The sequence below is a fragment of the Nanorana parkeri genome, unplaced genomic scaffold (assembly GCF_000935625.1).
Source record: "Nanorana parkeri isolate BGI_ZX_2015 unplaced genomic scaffold, ASM93562v1 scaffold344, whole genome shotgun sequence".
In the NCBI taxonomy this organism is placed as follows: domain Eukaryota; kingdom Metazoa; phylum Chordata; class Amphibia; order Anura; family Dicroglossidae; genus Nanorana; species Nanorana parkeri.
In genome coordinates this window covers 130,366-146,958 of record NW_017306612.1, presented here as the reverse complement: position 1 = coordinate 146,958, position 16,593 = coordinate 130,366, and the positions used below count along the sequence as shown (strand labels likewise).

The 16,593-nt window shown below is 50.8% G+C and overlaps 1 protein-coding gene across 1 annotated transcript in view; it reads right to left on the bottom strand.

The window, feature by feature from the left end:
* Positions 1 to 16,593, bottom strand: part of ITPK1 (inositol-tetrakisphosphate 1-kinase) — a 70,541-nt gene that overhangs the window by 31,419 nt on the left and 22,529 nt on the right. Inside the window, exon 3 of the mRNA XM_018558499.1 lies at positions 1,716 to 1,841. Coding sequence (XP_018414001.1) covers positions 1,716 to 1,841 — 126 coding nt within the window. The remainder of the gene's footprint in view (positions 1 to 1,715; positions 1,842 to 16,593) is intronic.

The following is a 16,593-nucleotide window of genomic DNA, read 5'->3' as shown; positions in this document are numbered from 1 at the left end:
GTCACAGATGGAAATATTTGTAACTTTTTAAAAAACTTTTTCTTTTTTACATTTTATTCCCACATGGAGATCCTGCCAGTAACACACTTCCTGTCCTGGGTGACAATGGTCACGGTGTACTTTATCTCTGGAGCAGTGTTGTCACCCTGGGCCGCTCCTCCTGACTGGACTACAGAACCCCGCCCCGCTGCTCCATTGCACACAATTTTGTGCCGTGATACACGTCAGGGGCAGAGCAGTCAGACCACCCCGGGGACAAGGACATGTCTGACCGATGGCATGGCAAGGGTTAAACATACGTGGAGCGGGCCGTGTTTAGGTCTAAACATGACCGACATTGTGATGATGTTTTATATACATCGTCTGCATTCCGGAACATTCGCACTCCTCTCCAGACAAGGACTGAACGAAGGCCGACCATCGCTGCTCTGATCCGGGTGGTGGGAACACCTGGTAGGGAGCCATGTGAAGGTGCAGCTCAGGTCTGCATGGTATCAGCGAGCGACTAGATTAATGTGGTGACGAGGGCGGCTTGCAGCGCCGGGGTCCTGGGCTCGACTGCCATCAGAGCTTTGCATTGAGAGTCTATAGCAGTGATGGGGAACCGTTCTGAGCCCGAGTGACCAAACTGGATCACTAAAACAACTTGTGCGTCTCAAAGTGCCGACACTGCAACCTCTGCGGGCACTCAGGTGGTCTGTACAGGCTCTAAAGGAGCACTGTGTGGGCTCCCAGGTGGTCTATAAGGGCCCTCATGGGGGCTCTGAGGTGGTCTGTACGGGCCCTCAGGGGGTTATTAATAATCTGCATTTTTAACTACAAATTTTAGGGTTAAAGAAAACAAAAAACAAAAAAAAACAATTGGGGTCAACTAGTCATTTTATTCTGACATCCGCCCCTTTTATAAAAGGCAATTTTTTTTGTTTTTTTTGTGCAATATTTCTATGTTACCAGTACAAATGTGAATGATGGACACAAATTTAAAAAGTTTTATATTATTTTATTATTATTATTTTTTTACATTTAATATATTTATTCTTATTATTTATTTTTTACACATAACAATAATTTATAAATTCATTTACACATAATTCATGAATAAAAAGAGTACAATAGTAACTATTCATAAAGAGATAAATACAGAGCAGGATCCGAGCTGCAGATTACACAGGGAGAATGCGGCTCTCCCTGTGTCATCATCGGAGCTCTGAGACGGCCGGGCGCTGTGCTCGGTTCACAATGAACACACAGAGCGGGCGGCTGTCACACTGGCAGCAGAGAGAGGTGTCACCGGTTACACAGGGAGAACCCCGATCTCCCGTGTAATCTATCCGTGTGATCGCTCAGTCCTGCAGATTACACAGGGAGAATGCGGCTCTCCCGCTGTCATCACCGGAGCTCTGTGACGGCCGGGCGCTGTGCTCGGTTCACAATGAACACACAGAGCGGGCGGCTGTCACACTGGCAGCAGAGAGAGGTGTCACCGGCTACACAGGGAGAACCCCGATCTCCCCGTGTAATCTATCCGTATGACAGCTCAGTCCTGCACAGCGAAGGAGGCGGCTGGACAATGCAGAGGCAGGAGAGGCTTCCAGCCCAGCAGGGCCCCAAGGCGGCTGCCTCTTCTGCCTTGACCCGGCCCCTGGGGGACACAAACAGACCCTACAAGCCGTGAATGCCACTTTTTGGGGTTCCCGCCTCCCCGGTTTGCTCACCTGGAACCTCTGCACCAGCTGCACGGCCTCGCTGTCGTTCTGGTCGGCCTCGAGAATGACGTCCGTTAGCTTGTGGATGATGACATCCAGCGGGCCCTGGTCCTCGATGGGTTTGGACAAATTAAGCTGAAAGCAGGAGGAAAAAAAAAAATGTCCGTCATGAATCAGAATAAAGAGAACCTGTCGCCCCCAACACAACGAAGGAAGACATTTTTTTTTAAGGCGATTTTAACTCACTTCCTGTCCAGGTGACAACAAAAGGAAATAAAAAGGAAATTTCTCAAAATGGGAACACAGATGAGGGTAAAATTCATCTCCAAAAGTATCCAGAAGATGAAGATAAAAGTGTTACATTGTTCACGACATTCAGAGAAAGATAAACGTCCATCGCGCTCCATCCAGCCATGCAGCTCACATGCGCCGTCTCGTGCAGGCTCTAGTCCGCAACGTTCCGATATGCCCAGGCGGATCGCCGGCCCTCCGACACTCGTAAAGAGCACCTGTCACCGCTGAGATCATGAGAAAGATGCTTCATTGTATCTATTATAATAATCCAAATAATTCTGCATGTCCTGTGTGTTGTATTTTCTTGCATCTTGTCTCCGCCCCCTCCTGTAATAAAGAACGTTCACTGCTGCTCTCTCTCCTTGTGCAAGGTGACTGGTCTTGTCTCCTCCCCCTCCAGTAATAAAGACCAGTCACTGCTGCTCTCTCTCTCCTTGGGCAGGGTGACTGGTCTTGTCTCCTCCCCCTCCAGTAATAAAGACCAGTCACTGCTGCTCTCTCTCTCCTTGGGCAGGGTGACTGGTCTGGTCTCCACCCTTCCTGTAGTGGGTGGGGCCTGCTGGGTCCCTCCCACACCTTTGCTCTGTGCACATTGTCCGTGTGCAGCACAGTGATGATGTCACTGCTAGTTTTCAATGGTAATGGCTGTATTGTACTCCGCAGGACGGGGATCTCCCAGAATTCTTGTGTCTGAGCGGTTTGCAAACATCTGAGTGTGGGTGCAAAAGTGATCCGGGTCAGAACCTGCTTAGGTTTGGCGTTTCCTAGATGGGACTTGTAGTGGGTACCCGCATGCAGCGCGGGCTGAGGCTGCGCCCAGCGGTGGAAGGGTTAATCTCTGACACTGCATAGAAATACGTTTGGGGATGTGGAATTTGGCCACTGAGCGCACTAAGTCCTTCCTGTGAAGGGGATAAGACGCAGGTCAGCGGTGAGTCAAAGAACCAGCTCCCGGCTCCCTATTATGCAAGCACAGAGTGGGGGGGGGGCTCGCCTTCCGCTGGCTGTGTTCTGTTCGGTGTCAAGTGAGGAAAAGCAGGTTAGCAGGATGCCGGAGATCTGGATAATCCAGGATCTGCCATTTAAAGGAGAACTACGCCCCCCGAATCATAAATCCGTGATATGTCGGAGCCGCTGTGTATGGAAATGCCACCAAGACTGGGACCTGGACACCCCCCATGTATGCCGCTCCCCCTCCATGCAGCTTATTGCTCCGACTGAGCGGACGCTTTTCTTTTTATAAAATCCATTCCATCTTTCGATTGGTCGCAAGTTTCCATTGATTGTTACTGAGAAAGCCAATCTGATGGCCAGAAGAATAAAACTAACATCACATCTGGTTTCACCTTCTCTGGTCCCTCCCCATCCCCTGCTCCCCCCTCCCCCCTCAGCAATATGTCAATAATAGTTTTAAATAAAACCTGTTATTTTAGAGTCAGTGATGTCATCACAGCGCCTCTGTGTTTCTTTACGCAATGCAGGCAAAACATGGCTGGTAGGAGGAGCCGGCAGGGCGCTGTACATAGCTTCCTTGCACTCTGTCCTCAGTACTCCTCTCAAGAGCCCTGATGCAAGCAGTGGGAGGAGTTATGAAAAAAATGATTACAGATCTTTATACATCGCCGACAATTTACGCGGCGCTTTACACAGTGCACAGTCATGAGAAGCCGCCCACAGGATGAGCTGTGACGGCCGCACGGCGCCCTTGTTGCCATGGCGCCCTGTGCGGCCGCACGGCTCGCACACCCCTAAGGCCGGCCCTGACAGTCACATCAGTCCCCGCCCTCAAGGAGGTTACAGTGTAAAGGCCCCAATCTCACATACACAGGGCCGGATTAACATAGGGGCTACTGGAGCGCCAGCTCCAGGCCCACCACTGAAAATAGGCCCAGCCAACCCCCGGATCACCTTGGTAGGCCCAATGGCAACCTGGGCCGGCCAGGCTGAGCACAATCAACCAGAGGCACCAGCGGCTGTCTAATCAGCGTGGAGGCCCCCAGGAGCGAGCAGCCGCCTAATCAGAGAGCCGCCTCTGCTGCTTCCAATCCGACCGACAGACAGCAGCGGGCCCATGATGCTCTTAATCCGGCCCTGCACATGAAGACATACGAGGGCCAATTTTAGAAAGAAGCCAAATAACCTAACAGCATGTATTTGGAGTGTGGGAGGAGACCCACACAAGCACAGGGAGAACATGCAAACTCCATGCAGATAGTGACCTGGCCGGGATTTGTACCGGGGACCCCCTTGGCTTGATGGGCGGGTGTCAGTCTGGAGGAGTGGGGGGGCGTTCCTAGGCTGTATTTTCATAGGTAACACACCCACATGTGATGCTGAGCCTCAATGATTGATAAAACTGAAATCCAATGAATGAAAGGGGGCGTGGCCAGTAAACAGTCAGGCTGGGGAGGAAAGGCTAGATGATACTGGATGTCCTCCAGCCAGGAAATGAGGCGGAGCTCTATCTGACTTGCTGCAGCTTCTGATGCACATTGTGAGAAGCCATGAGAATGTCCATGAGGGTTACATTGGATCAGGTCACAGATTCCAGCTGATGTCACCTCCGGTGGTGGATGGTGAAAGGGGTAACAATGTGTCAGGATGTGTCCCCACGTATGGCACACCCCCCAAGCTGTGTATTACCCAATGTCGTCCTGATCAGCAGCCGATCACATTTGTCCCCTGACTCTCCGTTCAGATATTACTCGCCCTTGAAATCGGCTCATATTTTCCCTTCCCCCGATCCCTCCACATTAACATACTAATGAAATCTGTAACCAAAACCTTTCAGTTTCTTATTTTGGGCCCAATGATGGCATTGCTGGGTCTCTGTGCTTATCTATGCAATGGAGGCAGGTCACGGCTGATGGGAGGAGCCGGCAGGGTGCTGTACATAGCTTCCTTGCATCCCGACTCAGTACTCCTCTCAGGAGCCCTGATGCAAGCAGTGTGCCGGCTCTTAGGAGGAGTTATGCAAATATCAAAATGCCTTGATGGGCGGGTGTATGTCTGAAGTGGGCCTTCCTAGGCAGTCCTCATTTGCATACAGACCGCCCCAGGTAATGCGGAGCCTCCATGACTGAAAGAACTTAACTCCAATGAATGAAAGGGGCGGGGCCAGGGACAGTCCGGCTGGTGAGGAAAGACTAGGTGATGCTGAGGTTGCCCTCCCCTGGGTTGGAGTCTTGCAATGCCTCATGGAACTTGTAGTTCCACAACAGCTGGAGTGCCGAGGTTGCCCTCCCCTGGGTTGGAGTCTTGCAATGCCTCATGGGACTTGTAGTTCCACAACAGCTGGAGTGCCGGGGTTGCCCTCACCTGGGGTCAGAGCTTCTATGCAATGGGGGAATTCCCCTCCATGGCACAGAGACGTCAATGAAAACCTGCCGGCTCTTAACCCTTTCCTTACTTTTGGCTTTAGCACTCTTTAATCCTCCTGGCCCGCAGCCGTCCGCCGGGATACACAGAGCGCTGGCAGAGCCGACGCTGCGAAAGGCGCAGTGAAGCGAGTTATGACAGAGCAATTAATCCGTTCTTGTTTGATGCCAAGAATCCGGCGGATTAAAGTCTCCCGCAAGAAGCCGGCGGAGGAAGGTTGCATCAACGGCACATGTGTTGGCTTTGCCGGGGGCCGCGCGCCCGGGCTCAGCGTCCTCGTGTAATAACAGTTCTGGCGGCTTCCCGGGGTTTTATCACCTATGTGGCTGAGCTGCTTTCACCGCCCCGCCATTAAAGGGCACCGCCAACCTGCGCAATGATCAAGCTCACTGCTGCTCTCCCTCTGCTTGTGCAGGGTGACTGGTCTTGTCTCTGCCCCCTCCTGTAATAAAGACCGCTCACTGCTGCTCTCTCTCCTTGTGCAGGGTGACTGGTCTTGCCTCCGCCCCCTCCTGTAATAAAGACCGTTCACTGCTGCTCTCTCTCCTTGTGCAGGGTGACTGGTCTTGCCTCCGCCCCCTACTGTAATAAAGACTGTTCGATGCTGCTCTCCCTCTGCTTGTGCAGGATGACTGGTCTTGTCTCCTCCCCTCCTGTAATAAAGACCATTCACTGCTGCTCTCTCTCCTTGTGCAGGGTGACTGGTCTCGTCTCCGCCCCTCCTGTAATAAAGACCGCTCACTGCTGCTCTCTCTCCTTGTGCAGGTGACTGGTCTTGTCTCCGCCCCCTCCTGTAATAAAGAATGCTCACTGCTGCTTTCTCTCTCCTTGTGCAGGTGACTGGTCTTGTCTCCGCCCCCTCCTGTAATAAAGACCGCTCACTACTGCTCTAGCGCCTTGTGCAGGGTGACTGGTCTGGTCTCCCCAATGCACACCTCTTTGCACAGGCTACTATGGGCCGAGGGAAATACCATCACTGGAGCGGAGGGGCAGAGGCCGCAGGGATCAGTCTAGCAACCAAGGATCAGGAATATCTTTTTTATTTCACCCTTACAGTGCTGCTGTGGCCCCTCGGCAAGGGTAAGTTTTATTCTACCGGGAGTTCTCCTTTAACAGTCTGCTCCCACTGTGATTGGCTAAGTGGCGGCCATTCTGAGCGGGATTTCAGCTCGGCAGGCCCTCGGGGGAAAGGGTTAACGTCTCCGGGCGGTTGAATTGGTGATTAATTCTAAAGCAAAAATCAGGAACCTGCAGTCTGAACTTTGGTTTTCGGCTCTGATGTCAAAAGCGCTAATCGCCAGCACCGCCCTGGGCAAGCCTGGGGGGTTTATTGAACGGCAGATAAGAACCCTGGGCATGCTCACCGATCGATGGCCTAACCCCACGGCACTCCGCTAGGAAAGTCCCTTCCAGTCAAAGCTCCACGTCCGCTGCCTGCACAGGTCAGAGGGGTCCCACGGACCTGTGTGCAAAGTCCTTCCACAGCTGGACAACTAACAGCTTAATGCACATTTGCATTAGATTCCAAAAGATTCAAAATCCTGTTCAGCTGTTCTTGTGACCCCCCCCCTCCCCCAACCTGCTGGGCAGCACAGCTGGGCCAGCGACCTTACATTCTCCCTACTGCAGGTTAGCAGTATTGCTCGGTCACTGACCTGCCCTCAGCATGATGATTGGACAGTGAAGCTGCAACAGCTTGCGGATGAGGTCATATCTGTACCAACTCTCGCTGCAAGCATGTTCACAGTGTTAGACTGACTGACTCAGTGTGACAGCCCTTCCTCCTGAGGTGTTAGCGATTTAAAGAAGAACTCAATCTGCAAGGGTTATGAGCTCATTGTGTCTATGGGGCTCAAATAAAGCAGATTTACTTACCTGATACTCGTTCCGCCGCCGCCACCCTCCGGGAGGATAGACTGGTCCCCCCCCCCGGAGCCTTTTCTGGTCTAAGGACCAATAATGTCATCGCATCCTATGCAGGTCCATTGACTTGTATTAGATACGTGGACACCAAGAGGCATTTCATAGCTGGGGCAGAGGGGGACAGCTGACCACCGGGGGACCGAGGATCAGGTGAGGACATCTATATTTGACACCACCCCCCCTAGACAAAATGAGCACTTAACCCTTGCAGTGCCGGGGGGTAGCCCCATTGCAAGGGCAAGTTTTTGATTTTCCTCCAGAGTTCTTCTTTAACCACTTCCAGCGGGTTCACGGAAATGCACGTCATCCGCTGCAGCCGCGTTCTTGGTACAGTTTCGAAACAGCCGGCAATTGCTGTTTAAATACAAGCGATCCGGTGTCTGTACAGGCGCCGGATCGCTTGTACGGTGCTACACCGTGTGTGTGCCCTCTCTCTGCTGCCGCCGTTGGCTTCCCAGGCTCCGCTGTCCCCCTGTGTGAGCTCGGGACCGGCGTGGAGGGTCTCCTCTGATAGATCAATGGAGAGATCAGCAGTTTCCAGCCACTGATCTCTCCTCCGATCACTGGACCCTCGAAGTGATGATCTCCTAAGTGTCACGGAGGAAAAAACTAGCGTCCTCCCGTCACCCAAAGCTCAGTATATAGGGAGCTACAGCTCGCGCTATACTGAGATGCCGCAGCCGGGACGGATCCCGACTGTCTGGATCCACCCCGCTGCGGGATTGACAGCTGACTCTGCCAATCTAGAGTCAGAACCAGCTGTACCCGCCCCCTCCCCCGTCCGTTCCGCCAGTCAGCGCTGGAGGATCGGAGCGGGGAGGGGGGGAAACCCTGCAGGGAGCCGTGAGTGACTCGCCTCATAATTCTCCTTTAAAGGTTTACCCCATCCAAATCTCACAATTGAAGATATTACAAGGCATGGGGGCAGCTCAGCTCTCCTATAACCGCTCCAAACTGAAATGCTGGTTTCTGGTGGACTGATCTCATTCCTGGAAGGGATGGAAGGCTCAGCTTGACAAAGTCCCCTGTTCTCTTTGTTTGTCACGGGGTTACAGCTGTCATGGATCACATTAAAATAAAGGGACCCTGCAAACCATCAACTTAATCGCAGGGAGCCGCATGACAAACAGCATTAAGGCCGGCAGACAGCGAACAGTAAACAGGACGAGGGAAGAACCTGCTCCGGGCAGGTCTCTAACAACGCTCCATCCATCAGGAGCCGCCAGGGTTTCCTACAAGACGTGCAGACAACGAGGGACTATTACAGCATCAGGGGGAGGAAAACGTGAGACGCGGCTGGTGGGAGGGGCTGGAGGTAAACATAGCGCGCCAGTCCTCGGCTTGTGCCATCATTGGACATTGGGAATTGGAATGTACACTGTACAGTTCTCGCCCTCTGAAACACTGCCGGCCAGGCCTGGTAAAGGCTAAATGTATCCAACTCCAGGTGCAGAGCATGCCACAGCGCGCACTGCCGGAAAAGAAAGGGTTAGAGAAACTGCAGGTGACTCCCTTACCCCTCATCCTTTCCATCCGAGCCTCAGCATACACTATATGGCCAAAAGCTGGACACCTGATCATCACACCTATATGAGCGTGTGTGACATCCCATTCCAAAACCATGGACATGGATCGACTTATTCGCAGTGGACTGTGGACTTCTTCCTAGGGTGCTACGCTCCTCTATCCATGACATTACGTGGTCTGACCATGCTCCAATTACCATCCAAAACCATGGCCTTGATTTTGGAGTTATACTACCCCAACCCTTTGCAGCTATAAAAGCCTCCACTCTTCTGGGAGAGCTTTCCATATGATGCTGAAGGGTGTCTGCGGAGATCTGTGCCCATTGGTGAGGTCAGGTGCTGATGTTGGATGAGAAGACTTGGCTCTTAACCAGCGTTCCAATTCATCCCAAAGGTGTTCAGTAGGGTTGAGGTCTCTGTGCAGGACACTTGAGATCCTCCACACCAAGCTGGTCACACCTTGTCTTTATGGAGCTGGCTTTGTACACAGGGGACAGTCATGGTGGAACAGAAAAGGGTCTTCACCAAACTGGTCACACCATGTCTTTATGGAGCTGGCTTTGTACACAGGGGACAGTCATGGTGGAACAGAAAAGGGTCTTCACCAAACTTTAGCCACAAAGCTGGAAGATCTCAATGTTCTACAATGTCTTCCTATGTTGTAGTATTACCAGGACCCTTCACTGGAAGAACCTGATCTCCATCATCTGGTGAGGGGTCCACATCCCTTTCCTGTATATCTGGATTTACCAACAATTTATTTTAGCTTCAGCTTTAAATCCGGTCTCAGCACAGAGAACGTTCCACCCTCCGAGCTCTATTCTGCTCTCCCGGCGTTTACTCGCCCTCCACAAAGCCGCCCTTTATATCTCCACAATACACTGGCCTTTCAGTCGGCTGCTACGAGGGACAAAGACTCATGGGAGGGAGACGGGCAGAATCAAATCCATGTCTTTATGGAGCTGGCTTTGTACACAGGAGACAGTCATGGTGGAACAGAGAAGGGCCTTCACCAAACTGTTATCACAAGGCTGGAAGAGCCCAATGTCTGTGTATGCTGTTGTATTACAGTACACAGTATGGTGCTAGTACTGTGTACCCATGTCTAGAAGCATCTCCACTCATTTGGAAGAGGGTTCACATACTTTTGAACATACTTTTGAACATATAGTAAAACATGAATGCCCTTCACTGCTCATCACCATAGTGCTACCAGCTCTGAATTTGTCTCGGATGGCCATGTGGAAACAACCATAGCATGCAGCTATACACAGTTACCCATTTTTCAACCGTTTCCTCGTACCATCCAGCTATTTACTATCCTAGTCCCTCCAACTGTACCTTTCCTGTTAACTGACCAGACAGATTTGCCGTACCTTTACCAGGACCAACAGACCTCCGTCCCATGCTACAACTTGAAGCAGAAATGGAGACCCTACTCCATGCTCATAACCTGGCATCCATGTGGGTATTCCCATCACCACAGGACCTTGGTGTCTGTCCCTGATCTAGGAAGCCTAGACTCCAGCTGAGGACTGGTTGAGTTTGGACAGCAGCTAAAGTTAAAAAGAAAAGGTCACTAAACTCCAGGGGTGATAGCAAGTCACAGGTTGTCCACTCCAGTCAAAAAATAAAATCAACTTTTTAAGACAATTACAAATGGGCATTGTGTATATTTATATTGTTTTCCCCCGTGCAGGCAGTCTGTGTGTCTGTCCGGGTCCCAATGTCATATTTCTGTCTTACTGGGATGGGCGAGACTTCCATTTTATAAGCCTACTATTGTTATGCCTCCTAAAACGTCTGGACTCTGGCTGACCTACATGTTCTACCTGAACACTAGCCAACACCAGTGAAAGCATCGCAACATTATTTCAGACTTCCAAAACACGAGAAGAGAAACTTTTTGCAATGAGAAGTAAAAGTGGAACTGACCTCAAAAAGTGAAGACATGCTCCGTTATAGGGAACATCCAGAAACGTTAATTGTCCCTAAGCAGTACCTTGAAAGATGAAAAATAGTAGCTCAGTTCCTGTTCCCAGACCCTTAGAGCTGTGTATCTGTAGTGTGGGATCCTCTAAGGCAGGAGTTCCCAAAGTTTCTAGACAAAGGGTCAGTTCACAGTCCTTAAGACTGCAGGGGTGCCAGGCTGTGTCCAGTGGGAGTAAAAATACCCCAGCGTCAGTGGTCTGTGGGAATTAAGAAAAATTACCTAACACCTGTGGTTATGGGGGGGGGGAGGGGGGGCAAATAATGCTCCATTATAGGTGGCAGTGGAAGGAATAATGCCCCATTTTTGGTGTTAGTAGAAGGAACTGGTCCCTTTTATTTGTGTCATAGGGAGGAATAGTGCCCTATTGTTGGTGTCAGTGGAAGGAATAGCGTCCCAGGAACCAGTTGAATTCAAGAACATAGCTGTGAGTTTGGAGACCACTGAACTAAAGCAACTGTTACCTCTGACTGCTAGTCTCACCACATTCGGAGTGAGATTTGGTGATGCCAGTACCGTGGTCACGTGACGTGCTGGTCACAGTTCTCTTTGCTGGAGAGAAATCTGTACCTGAGAACCTGCAGTCAGTGGTGTAACAATAGCCATAGTGGCCCATGCAGCTGCTATGGGGCTTGGGGGCTGAAGGGATGGGACCCCATAAAAATGTTGCTATGGGGCCCCATGATCTGTGGTTACACCCCTGCCTGCAGTGCAAGGATTTCTCTGCTTATGCTTCATCCATTGTAAGGATGTGTGCTTCTTCCAACTCTCCTGCTGATTGTTCATTATTACCCCACCAGTCATTAGATTACCAATCGTCAGGGAAGGGGGGGGGGGGTCGGTTCTGACATGAGGAAGCAAAGCTCTGCCTTTACCAAGATGGCTGCCCGCTGCATCCACATATTAGACGCAGTACAGAACAAGGTTATGAGGAAAAGATCACCTGCAGGGAGATTATAGACAACACTGGTGGGAAGTCCTTTGTCCTCTGATTGCCCTTTTTGGACACAGTATCCAGAGTTCAGGTCCTCTACAAAAAGAGAAAAAAAACTTCTGCAGACCAGCAAGTGAATGCCTTGCCCCATGGGTGTCTAAAGAACCACGCAGCCTTTGCTGAACCAGGACACAGACCCCTGGGCATTGCTACCCCAGCCCACTGGCACTAGACGGTGGCAAATACCAACTTTTGGACATGCAGGAAATTCTGGCATTTGCCCCAAAGCAGGCCCGAGCACTGCTACTGACAAAAACAAGGACGTCCTGTAAACTAACTCACTCGGTGTCCCCCACATAGAAGTCTGCTTTTCCTCCTTCCTGCCCGTGCTTAAGGCACCGTGTGTATCTGCAGATCAGGGCACGAAAAAAAACCCGGCTTTGGGAATCGTGCCAATTCCTTCGGCGTGATGGGTTCCTGACATCTCACTGCTGTTACTGGCTCGACATTGGAAACGTCTCACGTTTTCCCCCGACGCTCTGGATTGTAGGCACTTGCCATTAATATTTCATGTGAAAATAAACCATCTCCCATGTTTCAGGAAAACAGACGTTCCCTGGCAACGGAAAAACAAGAAAATCTCTTCCTGACTCCGCGGCGAGGAAAGGCTTTTTCACTGTGTTGGAAGCAGCTTGCTATGGCAGTAAGGATCCTCCAAGCCCTACTTCTTTGATGGTGCAGGCCCGTACAGCAGCAATCTGTACCCAGGGACCACATGTGGTCCTCAGCCACCACTAAGCAGGCGCCTTTTTATAACTTGCAATGGGAGAGAAACATGCTACATAATACCAGATACTAGGGATGCACCGATACCACTTTTTTAAGACCGAGTACCGATACTTTTGATCAAGTACTCGCAGATACCAATTACCGATACTTTTTCTGCAATCATGGACAGTGAGCTAATCTTCCACGCTGAAGGGGAAAATGGGCCGTACATAACCCATTCCAGCACCAGTTCCTGTTTCAGGCTGACAACCCCGATAGAGCAACTATTTATAAAAGCACAATGGATATTGGTTTATCATTTTGCAGCACTTCCCCATTGTCTTATTTCATCACTACACTTAGAACGGCCTTATGAAACTTCACAATGTTATGTTGTCATGCTAAAAAGAAAACAGTTAAAAAGGTAGACCCAGCAGCAGTATAAAAAAAATCTAAAACTGAAAGTTGAACTCGAATGAGATATTAAAAGAAAATGTAATTCGGGATTCCATAAAAAAAAAAAACAAGTCACACACAGCTAGTATAAGTAACTGAACACATTGTCATATTTGCTTCTTGAAAGCGGATACAAAAGCAGCACTGGGAGAAGGAAGGACACGACTTGGAGCCTGTAAGGGTTCTGTTGCTTTGCAGAGAGCTGTCAGCCCAATATCCTGAGCATGCTTATAGGAGTTGCTTTAGACCAGGGGGTCTCAAACCTCCGGCCCTCCAGCTGTGTGGTGAAACTACAAATCCCATGATGCATCTGTCTTCGGGAGCCATGTCTGTGGCTGTGAGAATCTTGCAATGCCTCATGGGATTTGTAGTTCCACCACAGCTGGAGGGCCGGAGACCCCTGCTTTAGACCTCATTTACACCAGTAACAGCCGGATCCCGTACAGATCCGTGCTGTGTGCACGGGCGTTTCGGGCCGCTCCCGGGAAGGACAGGTGCTGCGCGTGATTGCACACAGCAGCCTGTTCTTCTCTATGGGAATATGCGGCCGTACGCCACCCTATGCTCACCCGTTAGACACCCACCGTTAATGCTGCCCTGATTCAGGCTGTAGTCCCCCCACCCGGCAGACTCCCTCCCCCCCATCCAGGTGCAAAGGCCAGTGAACATCTGCTCTGCGATCATCCAGCGCTCTGCTGTCACAGTGCTGAGATGCAGGGCCAGTGGTAGCAGTTTTACAGCACAGGGCCTGCTCAAGGGGCAGCTGCTTTGGGCCCCACAACAATGAATGGGCCCTGGGCAGCTGCCCCTTTTGCCCTGCGTTAAAGACGGCCCTGTTCAAATTGCTCAGATGTGAATGGGGGTGAAAGCTGAACTTAAAAGGGGGGGAGGGAGGGGGGGATTCGCTGAGATTCACAAGATGAATGCAATTTTTTTTCTAAATAGACCCCATGTGAGCTCCATGATATTCTATTGGGCCCGTTCATGCCAGCGCGGAGCAACGTCGCTCCATTGTGTTTTTGGACCCCATAGACTTCTACGGAAGGACCTGAAAAATTTGCGTGACGTGCAATTTTCATGCAATGTTGTGCCTATGGCTAAAACAAATCTGCTCAAGCCTGAAAATAAGTGTGTGACCCCCCCAAGACACCGAGCTCAAAGTGTGAATGTAATGTAAAAAAAAAAAAAGGAAAAAACTTCCATCTGTGTTTCCCATCTACAAGAAAATATTGTGGTGACAAATTCATTCTGAAACTCAGAAAACAAAGAAAGAAAAGTCTTTAGAAAGATTCTATTAATAGACGAGCCGGGTCATTTCTACTTTCCAAGAAATAAGAGAACCGTTGAGATTTACACATGGGCACAACAGTCAGATCATTTCCCAGAATATCATTTCAGAACTTTTATAAATAATCCCCATTTAGAAGGTCAGAATTCCCCACGATCCCATCACCCTTGAAATGCCCATATCGGGCCCCGGGCCCCAACACATCATACAATGATAAAATAAAATAACAAGGCCCGTCTAGTATAGGGGGGGATGGACATGGCGGGCTGGATGTACTCTACACACGGCTCTCGAGGGACGCGCTCATGTAACCGGAGATAATGGATCACTAATATGTGCTCGGCGCAATCCAGACATCAGACGGCACGTTGATGACCTCTCCTAAACTGCTGCAAAATCAATATGTTGGAATGGAATTGTCCTCGATCTCCAGTGTGAGAGACGCGGGCCCGGCTGTACACGTCCCATACACAAGAGATTTCCTGTCAGAGAGCAAAAAAGGGACCGTCGGGATTTATTTGTGATTTGAATTTGGTTATATAAATATTAATTCCTAAATTTGGATCGTTTTTCAGTTCAGCACCCAATAACGTCAGTTCTTTCCTGCGTGAACAAGTCCTGTCCGTCTTCATTTTAAGGGTTTGTTCACTCGGGCATGCAAATCCGTATGGCGTGCACGCCCATGCAGAGATCTTCTCCCAGGAGGGTGCTGGGTGTAATGGTGTGTACCCGCCTGTATCTCCAGATGAACGCAGCCGCACGCAGTTATATGCAGACCGGAACCTGCACATGCATGCGGGTTCGGGTGCCGCAACTTGGACGCAGGGAGGTACAGGTGGCTGCATGCAACATCTGTCCCCCTCGGGAGCAGGTCTTTGCACGGGCGTGCACATCCATATGGCGTGGCTGCACTTGGACGCAGGGAGGGACAGGCGGCTGTTCGCAATTACACTCAGCCCCTGTCCCTCCAGGGAGCAAGTCTCCACATGGGCGCGCACATCCATGTGGCATGCACGCCCATGCAGAGAGCGGTTTCCAGGAGGGACAGGTGCTGAGTGTAATGGTCTGTAGCCGCCTGTATCTCCCTATGGGAGAACGAAGCTGCACGTGGTTATATGCAGACCTGAACATTGCACATGCATGCGGGTTCGGGTGCCGCAACTTGGACGCAGGGAGGTACAGGTGGCTGCATTGAACATCTGTTCCTCTCGGGAGCAGGTCTCTGCATGGGCATGCACATCCATATGACGTGTGAATGAGCCCTTAAAGCAGTGGTTCTCAACCTTTCTAGGGCCGGGGCCCCTTGGTAACATTTGCCAAGTTGTGGTGACCCCCAAAAGGTAAAATTTAGGGATGACGCGGCTGCTGCAGTGACATCTGGAGGCGTGGCAGGAGAACTGACACTGCTGCGCTAGGAGAGAGCTGAGGAGGACTCTCACCTTGCACAGCGACCCCACAGGTTGAGAACCACTGCTATAGGCAAAGACAGGACCGGGCTCTGCAGCTGGAACTAGAAGAATTGGATTTAAAGTGTTTGGCTATATAACGTATGAGGTACATACTCCGCAGTACTGTCACTGATAGGGATGGGCTCGGGCGTGTCCCCAGCTCCACGTGCCGAGCCCGCCAGGAAGCTGACAGCGCGCAGTGCCAATCACAGGTACTGAGACATTTCCCAATCTCTGCAGCTGCGGACCGGGAAAATGGAATGCATAGCTAGAGGTGTGTTTTACATATTTTTTTGCTTGAATACATACATATTGCACCCGCCCTCTGTTGCTGTCAATCACTAGAAGGGGGTGGAGAACTTCAGGTCCCCCACTGCTGATTGGCAGCATCAGAGGGCGGTTGCAATAGCTAGTTTGCTATTGGCTTTTGCAAAGTGAAATAGCCAATAGGAATCTAGCTATGCAATCCTATGGTGGTTTTTTTTTTTTCCTGACTAGGCGACCCCTGGCAAATCATCATTCGACCCCCGAGGGGGTCCCGACCCACAGGTTGAGAACCACTGCCTTAAAGGATGACCTTACTGTCACTGAAAATACAATTATCTTTTCCCCCCTGACCTGTATTGGGACAAGGCCCCATAGAAGTCTGGGGGGTGTACTTTGTTGCCGTGATCGAGAGATCGAGAGAGAAATGTCCCTTGTCCATGGACGGTGGCCCCTGAATACCGTGAATGCTGGAGTATTCCTGCCAACAGAGTGTAAAGTCTCACAATAAAGTCAATGGCTGAACCCCCGGGATGTGCCGGCACTACGTGAGCACACGTATGCAGACGCAGACCAACCGACAGCAGCATACAGCCATGGGAGGCTTTACGCTGGCAT